The sequence below is a fragment of the Bos indicus x Bos taurus genome, chromosome 4, assembly GCF_003369695.1.
Source record: "Bos indicus x Bos taurus breed Angus x Brahman F1 hybrid chromosome 4, Bos_hybrid_MaternalHap_v2.0, whole genome shotgun sequence".
NCBI lineage: Eukaryota > Metazoa > Chordata > Mammalia > Artiodactyla > Bovidae > Bos > Bos indicus x Bos taurus.
Window position 1 is genome coordinate 16,299,247 of NC_040079.1, and position 17,109 is coordinate 16,316,355.

Genomic DNA, 17,109 nt, shown 5'->3' on the forward strand with positions numbered 1-17,109 from the left:
GGATTCTGGACTTTCACTGGTTGGCCTGTATTCAGTCCCTGGTCAGGAAACTGAGATCCCACAAGCTGTGCAGCATGGCCAGGGTGAGGTTGGGAGAAGGTATTTCCTGATCCACCGCACTCACCCAGTAGGGTCTGATAATCTGCTGGCCCTGCCTTTTCCATCTTAACCGTGGAGAAACTCCGCACACACACTGAGGGCCAGGAAAGAGAAGGATGCAATGGTCCCTGTTCTGAAATGCTGCAGATCTAGAAGGGAGAATAGACCTGTCAACAAATGAGCCAGCCAGCAGGATGCAGGGGGAGCTGCCTGGGGTAGATAGCAGGCGACAGGAACCCCGTGTGGAGGGACAAGTAGCATCAGCCTGAGGCAGTGGTGGTGTAGGCAGCACTGTAGCAGGGTCCTGTGGGCCATGGGCAAGTCCCTGTGTCTGAGGATTAACTTTAGTCACTGACACGAGTCACAGTGGTTCTGCTGTGCAGCTCCTCCTCCTACTCCCAGCTGCAGAGTCCACGTCAGCTTTTCTGTAGGCGCCTTCAGCACTGGTGGCTGGCTGGAAACACATGGTAGACACACATCAGCTGAAAACTGCTGTGAAGCAGATTATCAGGTGCTCTGCTTGTGGTAGCCTGAGTCCGGGCCTTAATGGCTTGTTCTGCTTGCCTTGACGGACAGACAGAAGCAGACCAAACACCCTTTGGTCAGGTCTTCCAGTGACTTACCTGTGAGGTGTGGTGTTTTTCTTTCCTTTAGTTTCAGTTTCTTGTGGCTTCTTTCAAGCCATTTTCACATGGATTTATCAGTTCATTCTTGTTCAATTCAGTTTTGCCTTTAAATTCACATTTTAATCTCTGAATCCTTAGCAGTTTTCAGCATTTTTTTAAGGAAATTAAGTGGACCTCCTTTTAAGCACTTTTAAACAGCACTTTAAGCACTGTTTATTGTTTACTTTTGTGGACCATCTGTTTGGAGGGCAGCAAACTGTCTTTGGTGAATTATCCTAGGTCCACTCTGCCTACTTTTATCCAGTTAGTTTTGCTTGTGGTTTTGTACTTGTACTTATCCTTTTGGTTAAGGTAGAATCGCTGCCCCCTCGATGTGCCTGTGCAAAGAGCCTAAAAGTTTCTTCTACTTTACAGTGAGAACTGCTTACAGCTTTCAGTATCTGCTGGGAAATATCAGTCATGTGTGAGGTGGTTTTACAATCCACAGTCTGATAAATACAAGTGCAGTCAAGGGGATTGTGAGAAATCTATGGAATAATAAGTTGGGACTGGCCTGAAGATCAAGTCTATACAAGTAGCACCCATCTGACTGCTGCTGACCACAGTTTAAAATATTTCTTTAAAGTATCTGAACACTATCAAATCAACTAGAAATGTCAGATGCAGCCTCTCAACCCAGGCAGCTCCCCCAAGGGACAGAATAGTCAAGATGAGGGTGGGGAGGAACACACACTGAGTTTACTGCAAACTTAAGAAAAGCATATTTCCTGCAGACTGCCCCAAGCTCACGTGGTGGGCAAAACTCTTTGGTCTGTGTGTTGGTAGATGACAGTAGCCACAGTGGTTTCAGGTGACTTCTCCCTTCATAACCTCACTACTCGGCAGAGTGAAAGCAAGTCTCAGGCGGCAGTCTGCCACTCAGATTTATTTACTAAATATTTATTAGGAAGCAAGTTCGTTTAAAAAACACACACAGCAGGCCAAATGACTCATTCTGTAGCATCAGGGAAGGCTTGACTCTGTCCTTTCAGGGACTTCAGTGACCCTGAAGGACTCTGTCCTTCAGTGACAGAACAGTCACTGAAGGCAAATAAATGCCAAGACTCCAGAGCCAGAATTCTGATGTCTGTTAGCTGGTATCGGTTGGCAGAATCCCCATGGTCAGGGCTTGTTTAGGACTTCGCCTAGTGTATTCTCTTTAATGGTAAATTAGGGAGATGGCCTCATGCTTTACTCTGTTCGAGGGACATAGGGAACAGGTCTCACAAATACTTAGCCCATTCATGTATCTCGAATGCCTTTTAATTTCACCTACAAAGCCTTTGACTGTGTGGATCACAATAAACTATGGAAAACTCTGAAAGAGATGGGCATACCAGGCCACCTGACCTGCCTCTTGAGAAACCTGTATGCAGGTCAGGAAGCAACAGTTAGAACTGGACATAGAGCAACAGACTGGTTCCAAATAGGAAAAGGAGTACATCAAGGCTGTATATTGTCACCCTGCTTATTTAACTTCTATACAGAGTACATCATGAGAAACGCTGGGCTGGAGAAAGCACAAGCTGGAATCAAGATTGCCGGGAGAAATATCAATAAACTCAGATATGCAGATAACACAACCCTTATGGCAGCAAGTGAAGAAGAACTAAAGGGCCTTTTGATAAAAGTGAAAGAGGAGAGTGAAAAGTTGGCTTAAAGCTCAGCATTCGGAACACTAAGATCATGGCATCCGGTCCCATCACTTCATGGCAGATAGGTGGGGAAACAGTGGCTGACTTTATTTTTCTGGGCTCGAAATCACTGCAAATGGTGCTTGCAGCCATGAAATTAAAAGACGCTTACTCCTTGGAAGGAAAGTTATGACCAACCTAGACATCATATTAAAAAGCAGAGACATTACTTTGCCAACAAAGGTCTGGCTAGTCAAGGCTATGGTTTTTCCAGTGGTCATGTATGGATGTGAGAGTTGGACTGTGAAGAAAGCTGAGCACCGAAGAATTGATGCTTTTGAACTGTGGTGTTGGAGAAGACTCTTGAGAGTCCCTTGGACTGCAAGGAGATCCAACCAGTCCATCCTAAAGGAGATCAGTCCTGGGTGTTCATTGGAAGGACTGATGTTAAAGCTGAAACTCCAATACTTTGGCCACCTGATGTGAAGAGATGACTCATTGGAAAAGACCCTGATGCTGGGAAAGATTGAGGGCAGGAGGAGAAGGGGATGACAGAGGATGAGATGGTTGGATGGCATCATCGACTCAATGGACATGGGTTTGGGTGGACTCCGGGAGTTGGTGATGGACAGGGAGGCCTGTCATGCTGCGATTCATGGGGTCGCAAAGAGGTGGACACGACTGAGCAACTGAACTGATAAAAGGTTATTTAAGAGTCATTGCATTGCTAGTCAACAGACCAGTGAAAAACCTGTTTAAGTAAGCTAATTAGCAGAGTATTGCTGAGAGGCTGAGTGATGGGTAACTGAAGGGGTTGTGGTAGCCATGTCTGGAGTATGGTCTCCCGATCAGAATGTTGGGGACTGCCCGGGAGTGCCCATTCTTGACTACCTGGACTCTGGCATGAGGGACACACGCCTAGGTGATCACAGGGTATATGCTCAAATGCAGTAGGGTGAATTAGTTTTTCAAGTCAAATAAATTGTTTATGTGCAGAAAGTAAGACTTGACAGAGATTTCCTGGTGGTTGGGACATGTAATCTATAGGTTTCATGACTTTTCAGCCTGAAAGATAGGTTCCCCTCTCTGCCCTCAGGATGAATATAAGAATCTTGGGGGTTGGCATAGAGTAAGAATTTCATTTGTTAAAGACTATACAGGTTTTAAAAGGTTGAGAAATATTGCTGTTGAGTAAGTTTAGTCAAACTAAGAAAAACTTTACTCGTAAAATTATTATATTAACTCTAAATCCCACTGGCTCAAGATGTGGTAATTTGGTCTCAGGCTGGGCTGGAGCTTTTTTATATCCAAGCTGGGAAAAATTGCTGAGCAAAATAATAGTTTAAACAAGATTGGAAGGAACAATTTAAAAGCACTCATGTATAATTGATATGTCAATTACTAATCATTCATCTATTCATTAAATCCAGTCTCCTACAGATACCTATTATGAATATTTGAAATGTGTAAAACTGCCTTATTTTTAACAGACTGATTGTGGGCTTTAACATTTGAATTAGCTTTATAACCTGTTTAATTTGTGTTGATAAAGCACTGCCGTCCTGTATGTATATTGTGTTTTTTTTCCACCAGCCTTCATTCAGAAAAATGTGATCTATGGCACAGTTAGAAAGGTTTGCCGAAGACCCAAATATGTGTCTCCCCAAGATGTGAAGATGAAGCAGACCTGGTAGGTGGCATTTGGGGAATTTGTTATGTAATATGTGTATCAGCTGATACGTGCTCAACTACATGTACTAAACCTACTCAGACTGGCTGTAGCATCAAGAGGGTTAGTTGGCTTGCAATCTTATGCCCTGGCACTCTGTCTCTATTTCCTGTGCCTTGCCCTCTGAGTATATTTGTACTTTGCTTCTTAATACCGGGCTTACCTTGTGGCTCAGCTTGTAAAGAATCTGCCTGCAGTGCCAGAGACCTGGGTTCGATCCCTGGGTTGGGAATATCCCCGGAGAAGGGAAAGGCTCCTCACTTCAGTATTCTGGCCTGGAGAATTGCATGGACTGTATAGTCCATGGGGTCGCAAAGAGTCGGACATGACTGAGCTACTTTACTTTTCACTTAATACCAAAGTGCTACTGTTTATATGAGTGATCTGTAAGAAGGTTGAGGCTTCATGAAATGGAAAAATCTTTACCATGGAATGGTAAATGGTAATATGTTTACCTATATGGTAAATGGAAATATATTTACCATACTTCAAGTAAAAATGTATTATAAAGGTATAATATTTAACAAAGTTATAAAAAGGTAAATGCTTGATGTATAGTTGTTTTAATGATGATACAGATATAATTAACAAAGCATTAAATGATAAGCCAAACACAATAGAAAGGAAAAGATATCCCCCAAATCACTTAATTAGATGTTTTATCTTTAAGATTGCCAGTGATGTTACTGTGACATGAAGGTATTCTTGTGCAGATTTTTCCAGAAACCAGAAAGTTCTTTCTTAGTTTAGACTTAACTTAGAGAATGTGAAGAAATAATAGTGATCTAACTCTGATAATTTTCTGGTTCCATTTTCAAGTGATTGTATCTTTTGCTTTATGACTTGGAAGATATCTTTTTGAACAGCTCGGGGTTTTTCTGTTTGTATGTTTGTTTTTATTTATTTTTTAATTGGAATATAATTGCTTTACAACATTGTCTTAGTTTCTGCTGTACAACAACTTGAATCAGCTGTATGTGTACATACACCCCTTCTCTATTGAGCCTCCCTCCATGCCCATTCTACCCCTCTAGGTCATTACAGCGCACAGAGCTGAGCTCCCTGTGCTCCACAGTGGATTCTCACTAGTTACCTGTTTTACACATGGTAGTGTATACATGTCAGTGCTATTCTCTCAATTCGTCCCACCCTGTCTTTCCATCCTTGTGTCTACAAGTCTGTTCTCTACATCTGTGTCTCTGTTCCTCTCCTGCAAATAGATTCATCAGTACCATTTTTCAGGGCTGGTTTTTTTCCCCCACTGGTAGTAAACTGTGGTTTTTGTTTCTAACAAAGCATTTAAAGTTCCTCTTTGTCCTCCAGTTGTGTTACGTATGAATGGCAGTTCCAGTTCAGAGTCATCTAGAGCAGTTTGATTACTGGCATACGTATTCCACTAGTTGCAAAGGCATTGGACCAGAGAAAGAATTATCCTTATGGGTAGCAGTGTTGGGATATCTAACTACAAGGCTGCTTGTTGTGATCTGCAGGCCAGTCTAGACTTGAAGCTAGCTTATCAAGTGTCTTTTCAAGTGAATAATTGAATCACAGACTTGAATTTTTGTAAATGTTGAAATAATGGAATATGCCTCCAAAACTCCATTATTTTAATACTTGAATATCATGGAAAATTAAAAATACCAAAAGCAGATGCTGCAGGCACGAATTGTCCCCCGAGTGAGCTCCCTTATCAGACTACCAGAAACCAGTAGGGCTGTGCCTGGCCTTAAGAGCATTTAGGAGCAGGACCCTCCTGCTGCTGACAGGAACAAATTTGTGAGCTCTGCACTGATCAGACACCTCTGAATTGGTAGTTTTAGGTTTGAGGCATGTGGGCTGGGATTGGAGCTGGGGGAGGGGTCAACTCTCTCCAATCCCCATTGCCAGTTACTGGGGGATGGTGGCTTGGATGGCGAGAGGTACCACAGTGCCCATTAGTTTGATGTGTGACAGCCCAGGCCAGGACTGTAGCCAGCGTTGCTGTCAAGAGAACTGCCTCTTCCATTAGCTGGAGAAATCTGGCTCATTTCTGTTTCACAGAGGACCGAGAGTGTTTCCGTTTCTTATTTTAAGATGTCACATGTGGACTTTGATGGTTGTACTTGTGGAGCATGGCAAGGTCATTTAAAGAAGCTAGAGGGAAAAGGTTAATATCAAGCAGATAGAGTGCCTGTGAGTCTAACAGAGTAACCTCCTGGGGTTGCCCATCCCTGTTTCCTTGAAGCCAGGTGTGCCTTCTTTCCTCCCTTTCTTAATAAATTTATTTTTGGCTATGTGTAAAACATGATTTAGAAGTCAGAACTGTGAAAAGATCTACTCAGTAGTTAGAATTCTCCTTTCTATATCTGCACTGTTTCCTTGGCGGACAACCATTTTCATCAATTTTTAGTTTATGTTTACTGTGTTGCAAAAATGAGCAAATGTACATAAAAGTGTCTTCTTTTGTTGGATAAACGGTAGCATTCTATCTCTACTATTCTGTACCTTTTTTCACTTAATACATCATTACTAGACTTACTGTGGTGATCACTTCAGTATGTGTATTGGTTGCTCAGTCTTGTCCAACTCTTTGCAACCCCCTCCAGGCTCCTTTGTCCATGAAATTCTCCAGGCAAGAATACTAGAGTGGATTGCGCATTTCCTTCACTAGGGCTGACTCAAGGATCAAACCCAGTCTCCTGCATTGCAGGCAGATTCTTCACTGCCTGAACTACCAGGAAAGCTTCACTTAGAGTATTGTACAACTTTTTGGGAAAAAGAAATTACTCTCTTTCAGTTCATTGAAGTCTTCTGAATTCTGTTCCTGTCTTCATGATTCTCTGTCATGTGTATTTGCCATGGTTTAATCTGTCCCCTTTTGAGGAATGCTTTGCCTTTTTGTGATCTGCTAATATGAGTATGATACCACAAAGAATGTCTATTGTATGTGCTGTTTGTTAGTTGTGGAGGTGAGCCATCAGGTTGGAGTCCTAGATGGTAAATGCAAGTTCCTGTTTGTGGGGCTTAACCATGTACACTCATCCCAGAATGTGTGAGGTGCCTGTTTCCTTCAGCCTTGAAAACAGGAAGTCATCAAGCTCTTCAGTAAAGGTGGGAAAGGGTATTTCAGTGTATTTAATTCGTTTTCTCTTATGAGTGAGGTTTAATATTCTTTCCTAACATGTAAGAGCCATTTGCATTTATTTTTCTGGGGACTATTTGTCTTTTTGTCCATTCTTCAGCCAACATTTTGGTATGTTTCTTAAACATTGAGTCTTCTTTCTGTTGGGGAGATCAGCCCTTAGTTTGTCATGTAAGTTGCAGTATTTTTTCTTTGCTTGTTTTTTGCCTTTTGGCTGTGTCTATGAAGTATTTTACCATGCAGAAATATTTATCATTTAGTTAAAAGATGAGCTCGATAAAGGACAGAAATGGTATGGACCTAACAGAAGCAGAAGATATTAAGAAGAGGTGGCAAAAATACACAGAAGAACTGTACAAAAAAGATCTTCACAACCCAGATAATCACGATGGTGTGATCACTGACCTAGAGCCAGACATCCTGGAATGTGAAGTCAAGTGGGCCTTAGAAAGCATCACTACGAACAAAGCTAGTGGAGGTGATGGAATTCCAGTTGAGCTATTCCAAATCCTGAAAGATGATGCTGTGAAAGTGCTGCACTCAATATGCCAGCAAATTTGGAAAACTCAGCAGTGGCCACAGGACTGGAAAAGGTCAGTTTTCATTCCAATCCCAAAGAAAGGCAATGCCAAAGAATGCTCAAACTACCGCACAATTGCACTCATCTCACATGCTAGTAAAGTAATGCTCAAAATTCTCCAAGCCAGGCTTCAATGATATGTGAACTTCCTGATGTTCAAGCTGGTTTTAGAAAAGGCAGAGGAACCAGAGCTCAAATTGCCAACGTCCGCTGGATCATGGGAAAAGCAAGAGAGTTCCAGAAAAACATCTATTTCTGCTTTATTGACTATGCCAAAGCCTTTGACTGTGTGGATCACAATAAACTGTGGACAATTCTGAAAGAGATGGGAATACCAGACCACCTGATCTGCCTCTTGAGAAATCTGTATGCAGGTCAGGAAGCAACAGTTAGAACTGGACATGGAACAACAGACTGGTTCCAAATAGGAAAAGGAGTTCGTCAAGGCTGTATATTGTCACCCTGTTTATTTAACTTCTATGCAGAGTACATCATGAGAAACGCTGGACTGGAAGAAACACAAGCTGGAATCAAGATTGCTGGGAGAAATATCAATAACCTCAGATATGCAGATGACACCACCCTTATGGCAGAAAGTGAAGAGGAACTAAAAAGCCTCTTGATGAAAGTGAAAGAGGAGAGTGAAAAAGTTGGCTTAAAGCTCAACATTCAGAAAACGAAGATCATGGCATCCGGTCCCACCACCTCACGGGAAATAGATGGGGAAACAGTGGAAATAGTGTCAGACTTTATTTTTCTGGGCTCCAAAATCACTGCAGATGGTGACTGCAGCCATGAAATGAAAAGACGCTTACTCCTTGGAAGGAAAGTTATGACCAACCTAGATAGCATATTCAAAAGCAGAGACATTACTTTGCCAACAAAGGTCCGGCTAGTCAAGGCTATGGTTTTTCCAGTGGTCATGTATGGATGTGAGAGTTGGACTGTGAAGAAAGCTGAGCACCGAAGAATTGATGCTTTTGAACTGTGGTGTTGGAGAGGACTCTTGAGAGTCCCTTGGACTGCAGGAAGATCCAACCAGTCCATTCTGAAGGAGGTCAGCCCTGGGATTTCTTTGGAAGGAATGATGCTAAAGCTGAAACTCCAGTACTTTGGCCACCTCATGCGAAGAGTTGACTCATTGGAAAAGACTCTGATTCTGGGAGGGACTGGGGGCACAAGGAGAAGGGGACAACAGAGGATGAGATGGCTGGATGGCATCACTGACTTGATGGATGTGAGTCTGAGTGAACTCCAGGAGTTGGTGATGGATAGGGAGGCCTGGCGTGCTGCGATTCATGGGGTCGCAAAGAGTTGGACACGACTGAGCGACTGATCTGATCTGTCTCTTCTCTTTGGATTGCCTCTGGATTTAGTTTTGGTTAATTATGAGTGGTCCTACTTCTGGATATCATTTTTCTAAAATATTAGTTTTACTTGACTGTCAGGTCTTGGTTGCAGCATGTGGAATCTTTGATTATGGTGTACAGGTCTGGTAGTTGTGGCACATGGGTTTAGTTGCCCCAAAGCATATGGGAACTTAGTTCCCCAACCAGGGATCTAACCCATGTCTCCTGCGTTGGAAGGTGGATTCTTAACCACTGGACCACCGGGGAAGTCCTAGACATCTTTTTTTCTTTCCTTCTCTATCCAGAGCCTACGTTTGGTACAGTTTAGAAAAACCTGTCTCTTTTCTGAAACTGGATCTCTTTTGTCCTCACTCTACTTTGTTTTCAGGGGACCATGGCAGACACCACATGTCAGAAATAAGAGTGGTCATTTTGTTGAGATTCAGACTAAGACACGAGGGATTGGGATCTTCCTGCTCTCTTGCACATGTTGACGCAGGAAAGTGCATGGTGCTTCCCTCTATCCTGTGTGACGGAAGCTGGTGGTCATGACTCTAGCAAGTGAGTCTGCTTGGTCCTCCATGGCCACTGAGACTCTAGTGTGGGTGGCTTTTAGAAAGAAATGCTTTATTTACACAGTTAGTGGGGTCACACAATATGATTTCCACATTGGATCTACGCAAGTATAGATGTTTTACTTGTTTCTTTTTCTCTTGGAACATTGAAGATATCACTCCACTGTCCTTTGGTTTCCATTGCTGTTTCTGAGAAGTCAGCTGTTGGTCTAACTGAAGCTTTTTGCCAGAATCACTTTTTTTCCTCCCCTTCTGGCTGCTTTTAAGATTTTCCATTTGTCTTTGTATCAGGCACTCTCACTCTGGTGTGTCTAGATATGCATTTTTAATTTGTCTTGTTGAGGATTCTTTGTGCTTCTTAAATCTGTAGGTTGTTGTTTCTCATTAGTTCTCTTTGAAAATTGCCTTCACCCTGTTCTTGATACTGTCTTTTTAGAGCTTCAGTTTGGCTGTGACTAAATTCAAGCCTTCTCACTGTGTTTTCCACGTCTTGGCTTCTTCCCCTCCTTGCTCATCTTCTTACTGCTCTGCCCCACATTCTGGATAATTTCACTGCCCTTACCTTTCAGCTCACCCACCCTCTCTTTAGATTGTCTGATCTGCTAATAAGCCTATCCATTGAACTTATACTTAAAAGATTTTTTTTTTCATTTCTACAGTTTTTTTTCCAAATCCTTCAGGCCTATTTATAGTTTTCTGTTCCTTGCATATGTTTTTAAAGTTTGTCTTAAATTTCTTTAAACATAGAAAGAAATTAGCAGGCAGTTGTTTTATAACCTGCCTGCTAATTTTAGCATCTTACATCTACGTGGGTCTGTTTCTGGCTGATTCTTGCTTGTGGGACCTTTTAAGTTATTTTTAAATTGTGCCATTTTCCTAGGAAAGTTATTTGTGAGAGTTCTTTGAGGCTTAGGAAGAAGGTACATATCTCATGCCAGCAGAAACAGAAGGTAGATCTATTGTGGGAAGAACAGAGCCTTCTGAAACTGACTAGGAATGATTTGGAGTTAGTTTCACAGTCCTTATTTCTAAACCCTTTGGTCCACATTTTTTTAGAACTCAGTTTTTATTTCACTTTTAAAAAGAGCATGTGCTGCTTGTATTATGTGATCCATGCAATGAAACATGCTAATATTTTTTGCATAGTCACTTTAAGAAGGGATGAGAGAGACCACAAGTAGCCTCTTAGCAGTTCAAGTCAAATTTCTACTGCCAAGTGAATTTTGACATCAATTTTATGTTTTAAAAAAATGTTTTTAAATATTACATATGTTTATGTAAACATATGTAGTTCTGCCAACTATACATCATTGAAGCTGAGTTTTTTTTAACTTAATTTGTTTTTTATTAGAGTATAGTTGATTTATAGTGTTGTGTTAGTTTCACTGAGGCTGTTTTTTAAAAAAATTATTTATTTAGTTAATTTTGGCTATGCTGGGTCTTCTTTGCTGAGTGGACGTTCTCTCTTTGTAGCAAGCTGGGGCTACTCTGTGCATGGGTTTCTCATTGTAATGGCTTCTCTTGTGGAGTGCAGGCTCTAGGACCCAAACGCTTCAGTAGTTGAGATGTGTGGGCTTATTAGTTATGGGACACAAGCTTCATTGTTCCATGGCATGTGGAATCTTCTTGGACTGGCAATCGAACCAATATCCCCTGCATTGCAAGGCAGACTCTTAACTGCACCACCAGGGAAGCCTTGAGGCTGTTTTTAATGAAAGTTTCAAGGCTCTTTGAATTTTATAAAATTATGGGGAGGGTTTATGTGTGCAGCTTTAGTCATAATGCTCTCTCCCTTATGTGGTAGAGGTATTTGGGTACAGGTGAAAAACAGATCCCTTGTGCCCGACTGGTTTTGACCACACAGGCCAAGATGGAAGTGCTGTCCCGTGGTGGAGAGTGTGCTTATGTACTTCCTTGCCTCCTCCCTGACTTTACAGATGATATGCTGAGACTCGAGACTGATGGCCTAGGTTGCTGGAGGCACCTCTGAGAGGCCTACTTATGTCTAAGAACAGACTAAGTGTTTTTCTTTACATTTTGTAGCAGCATCAATTCTCAAGGCCTAAAGAACATTCCTGACCATTGGGATCGCTCAGCCCTGCCGGACACTGGCTTTAAGGTATGAGACTGGCACTGCCCTAGGCTGGGAGGAGGGTGTTCTTAGACACAGGTAAGCAGACCGTGCTGTGTCCTTTGCCACTGAGAGGTGAGTCCTAAGTTTGGTGTCTTTCAGATCTTGGGGCTTATTTACAGCTAAATGACTGCTCAGGAGGTGGCTGTGGCCTGAGGGGAGAAGGATGTATGGTGGAGGGAGGAAGATGAACTGGAAGTTTTCTAGGAAGGGCGTAATTATAAGCTGCTTAGCTGATAAAAGTTTTACTAAGAAGAAAAGGGAAAGAAGCCAGGAGAGGGTTCAGTGTGATGAGAGCCATCTAAAAGAAGAGTTGCAGTTGGGAAGTGGATACTAGGAACTTACTGGAAGACGAGAGAATGAAAACTCTGTTTAGCAGCTTGCAGTGGGCACTGTGCTGAGTTGGGTAAAGAGCTCAGGCCAGGGTCTGATGATGCCAGGTGTAGGTGGAGGTTCTGGCCTCTGACCCGGCAAGCACTGTGCAGACTGGCTTTTCCAACTTGACAGCCCCTGCCTGGGAGATGCACAAAGCACACCCAGACACCAGCAGCCCCGGTAGGACGTTGGAGGGCTGGGCGACTGCAGATGCAGTACTTGGCCATCAGGGACCAGGCGGCTGTATTTCAGAGATCAAGGAAGGCCTCACTGGGTCCATACCTGGTGACGGCTGGCGCTTACACAGGAGAGGTTGGGGAGGAACATGCTGGTGGATGCGAAATGGATGAGGAAGGAACCCAAGACAGGACACAGGAAGTGTCTCGGGTGGAGGGCGTGCATAGATGTGGGGGCGCAGGAGAGGGAAGTCAGGCCCTGCTGTGGAGTGCCCTGGTCAGGGGGCTGAGCTGTGACAAGTGTGGGAGTCCTTGTTGTGCTCTGGGCTGGGAGGGCAGGCTTGAGGGAGAGGGCATGGTGGCCTCCAGAGAGACTGGAGCAGGGAAACCAGAGTCAGATTGTAGGTTGCAGAGAGCCATGTATGTTCACACAGAGCCCTGATAATTCAGGGTCTGTGGGGGATGAGGTGGTTATTATAAGGCTGCACTTGGGTGGAGGAAAGAATGATGCAGAGAGAATCCCCAGTGATCCTGGAACAGGGTCACTGAGCCCAGCCTCATGGACCTGAAAACAGGTAAGCTGGTTGGGGACCAGACAGCAGGATCAGGGATTTGTGTGTTGTCCCTCTGTGTGACAATCAGGGGCCTCTGTGGGCTCGTCAAGAGTACTTTCCTAGAGCCAGACGCTAGGGGAGGGGCGGGCTTCTCTGGGAGGGACGGGTGCCCCTGGTCTCACTGAGCTCCTGAGCTGCTGTGTGCCATCCGCCAACCTGGCCTTTCCCTCAGCACGTGTCGTGCATGGCCTGTGGCATCACTGCCTGTGGCAGGGTTTGCCCCTTCTCTGCCAGACATGTGTGTTCCACATCCACTGGCACCAGCTCTGGGTCTCATAGACCCTGTAGTTGGCCCTGAGTGGGGTCGGGAGGAGAGCAGGGACCATGCTTGAACTCCTGGGGTGGTACTGACATAGCAATGCCTGCCTGTCCTTCAGGCTGGCTGGCTTTGCCAGGGAAAGGAGGGAAGTGACCACAGATTGCACACATCCGAGCCTGGAGAGATTGCCCCTTGGAGTTAAGGGGAGTGAGGAAAATGCTCCCCTTTACTCTGAGACACAGAAAGATGTCTGTGTTTGCTTGTGGTTCTGGCATTCCATGAGCAGCCTTGGGAAGAGAGCTGTATTCTACACTTTGATGATAAGAGTAAAAATGTTTGCCTGTTATAGAGGATCACCGTCCCTTCATCCTCAGAAGAGTTTCAGAAGGTCTGGAGCCTCTTCACCAGTACAATGCCTCTCTACTCCATTCAGAAGATTGAACGGGTCCAGAACCCCGCCCTCTGGGAAATCTACCAGTGGTGTGTCCAGGGCTCGCTCTTGGTGGGCTGGTCCCTTGTTCCCTCAGACAGCTGCTTCCCAGACATGCCGGTGTGACAGCGATAATCCGCCGCAGCAGCTGCTGCTTGCCCCAGGCTGCAGGGATCGGGAGCTGCGCCCCTCTTCTGTCCCCCCCTTCACTTGTACAACTCAGTGCCAGCATGTCCCTTCAGAGACAGGGTGGAGTAGGGGGTGGGTGCTGTGGCTTCCCCAGGGACAAAGCCAGCTCTTGCAATAGACACTCTGCCTCCCTGGAGATCAACAGGAGAGGGTCCATAGAAGCCACCCCTCACCCTGGGGAATGTAAAGCTATTGTCCTGGCAGCCAGAGGGCAGGGGCCTCCTTTTTGTGCCCAAGGGCTGGCATATCCCCGGGCACATGTCCGTGTGGGAATGAAATCCACAGCAGGTCCCCGTGGTGGGCCTGGGGTTCTGCTCCCCTTTCCCCACAAGAGGCTGGAGCAGGGTCATCTGTACTCTGGCCCGGTGATGAGATCAGGGAACTTAGAGGAGAGGGAGGAGGATGCCCCTGCTGTCCAGCATCTTCCAGCTCCCTTGGCTAGGCTCCAGGCGGGAGCAGGATACTGGGAAGAAGCAGCCTGCCTTCTAAGGGCTCGTCTGTCTGCTTTGGGGATTCAAGGAGCCGTGGAGGCCTGGAGCCCAGGAGGGAGGGCTTCTCTCTGCTCTCATCCAGGTCCTACTCTCAGCTTTCCAGGCTCCTGGCCCGTGACTGGAGTCTCATGGCTCTTGGTCTCATGGCATGTCTAATAAGACATGTTTTCTTGGGTTGGGCAGCCTGTGTTTAGTGGCAAGTGCCCTCTGCCTCCAGCATACGTTCCCTTCATGATTCTAGGCAAAAAGAGCAGATGCAGAAGAGAAATGGTAGGAAGATGGTGGACGAAAGGCAGCTGTTCCATGGCACCAGCACTGGTTTAGTTGACGCCATCTGCCAGCAGAACTTTGACTGGCGGGTCAGTGGTCTCCACGGTACTTCCTATGGCAAGGGTAAGCGCCCCTGCTGGCAGAATCATCTTGGCCTCACTGTCCAAGCCCCAGAAACCACCTTAAAACAAATTGACAGAGGGTGTGTGGGGAACCAGCATGGGTTGGACCAGTAGTTCAGACTTGGGGAGGACGGGCTGGGATGTGGGGGACCCAGATGTCAACACCTGACTCTCCCTCCCTGCCGTGTGCAGCCCCAGGCCTGACCCCCTGCTTAGGCTGGGGTTTGGCTTCCCTTGGAGATGGGCCTGCGTCCCTGTGGGGGAGTGGGAGGAGGAGACAGCGCCTCCTCCCCAGCCCCGAGTCAGGTCCCCACCTGTCCACGCTGTTACCTTAGAGTAAAAATCTGAACACTCAGATACACTCAGGTAAACATGTCACTCTTGCTATAATGTGTTATCTGGTTTTGTCTCTTAGTTATTTTTAAACTTTATTTGAAAATAATTTCTAGCTCACAGGAAAGGTGCAAGAATAATATTTAAAAAACCCTCCCAAATGAATTTTACCAGTTCATCAGCTTTAACACTTCACATTGGATTTATCACCCTGTCTCTTATTTCTGAACCATTTGGAAGTAGGTGGCATGTATCATACCACTTTACCCTTAAACACCTCCTGAGAACAGGAACATTCTCCTCTCCTCTTCAGTGGCTGCTAAATTGAGAGAACCTCGTAGTGGTGTGATCTGTAGTCAGCAGCTTCTTGGCCAGGTCTGTGCGTTAGCTTCAGTCTGATGGCTGTGGGGTCAGAGTGCATGGGAGCCGGTGGTAGGTCGTAAATCTGAATGTGCAGGCAGCAGCTTCCAACTCAGATTCTCATCCATGAATCTATGTACTGGGCGGCGGGTGTCTGCAGCGTGTTCTGTGGGTGGGGTGTTGGTCTTTTTCCACACTAACCCTGCGAAGTTGGGGCACAGCCCCATTTTATGGCTCAGGAAGCTGACATTCTGGGGGAGGGAGTCAGTAGTGAGGGGCCCAGAGACCTTTAGAGTTGGAGTGACAGATCTTACTTGAAAGGAGTTTTCCATCTCAGAGTTTCATGATCCCTCTGAAGCCCTTCATGAGGAAGAAGCTGTAAAAACCGGGGGCGTAGGGAGGGTAGAGGCTGTAGGTCTTGCCCTGTTGGCAGGAGGTGGGCTCGCATTTTCCGGCCACAGGCTCACCCTGGTGTCCTTGCAGGGAGCTACTTTGCCCGGGACGCTGCGTACTCCCACCACTATAGCAAAACCGACAGCAACACCCACACCATGTTCTTGGCTCGGGTGCTGGTGGGCGAGTTCGTCCGAGGCAGCACCGCCTACGTCCGCCCCCCGATCAAGGAGGCCCAAGGCAACATCCTGTACGACAGCTGCGTGAACAGCATGTCGGAACCCTCCATCTTCGTGATCTTCGAGAAGCACCAGGCCTACCCGGAGTACGTCATCCAGTACACCGCCTCCACCAAGCCCCCAGCCGCCACCCCCACCTTCTTCTCCTTGGCTTCTTTCTTCAGCGGCCGGCAGTGAGCACCCCGATGGTTTTATGCCTTTCTGGCTTATCTTACTTGAAATAGCTGTTTAGGGAAAGTTTTTTTTTTTTTTAAAGAAAAAGAACTTTTAATGAACTGTTCATTTAACATTGACTTGGTGATGAAGTTACGAAGATTCTTAATCTCTGGCTGATGATAATATTTTGACTTTTAAATCACTTTTGGACTGGCCAGTAATGATGGTAGGCGAATCCATTATTGCTTTTTACTTGGGTGTTAAAGTTTTATTTTTTACTCGTTGTTGACTTTGCTGCAGATTGGCATCAGGCACAGAGTTCCCAGACACTATTTTATGGATTAGTTTTAATTTGCAACAATTTCTGTCTCTTCAGTGGTTTGACATTTCAGGGTCTTTGTGGCACCTGGATTTGTTTTTGTCAGAATGACACAGTAGCCATTGGTACAGAAAGTCCTGGGTTGTGGGCCTGGCATGGCACAGTCATCGTGTCTGTTGCAGTGTGTCTAATCCGGGCAGCATTTCTGCTGCTTCTCCTGGGCTTCTGGCCTTGAAATTGGCCCATGTTAGACCAGTGGCTAGACCAGTTGTTAGACCAGTGGTTACTGAGTAGTGTCATTGAGCCCCTGTTGGTTTCCCTTAGTCGTGGCAGATGACAGGAATGAGTGGCTCCCCCAGGACCTGGCCTGGCGTGTGAATGCCTGTCCCTGCCTCTGCACAGAACACCCTCTGAATAAGGCTTTTATGTCCGCATGAGATCTGAATACCTGTGCTGCAGTGTCACAGCAGAGTCTGAGAATAAAAAAAATACTTATCTGA

General features: G+C 45.5%; 1 protein-coding gene across 2 annotated transcripts in view; it reads left to right on the top strand.

Moving 5' to 3' along the window:
* PARP12 (poly(ADP-ribose) polymerase family member 12) overlaps nucleotides 1–17,109 on the top strand; it is a 46,442-nt gene extending 29,333 nt beyond the window's left edge. Inside the window, exons 8-12 of one of the 2 annotated variants that reach the window (XM_027538849.1) lie at nucleotides 3,992–4,088; nucleotides 11,796–11,871; nucleotides 13,657–13,787; nucleotides 14,659–14,810; nucleotides 15,986–17,109. In XM_027538849.1, the coding sequence (XP_027394650.1) occupies nucleotides 3,992–4,088; nucleotides 11,796–11,871; nucleotides 13,657–13,787; nucleotides 14,659–14,810; nucleotides 15,986–16,311 (782 nt within the window). In that variant the 3' untranslated portion in view covers nucleotides 16,312–17,109. The remainder of the gene's footprint in view (nucleotides 1–3,991; nucleotides 4,089–11,795; nucleotides 11,872–13,656; nucleotides 13,788–14,658; nucleotides 14,811–15,985) is intronic. The other variant, XM_027538851.1, reaches the window with a different exon arrangement.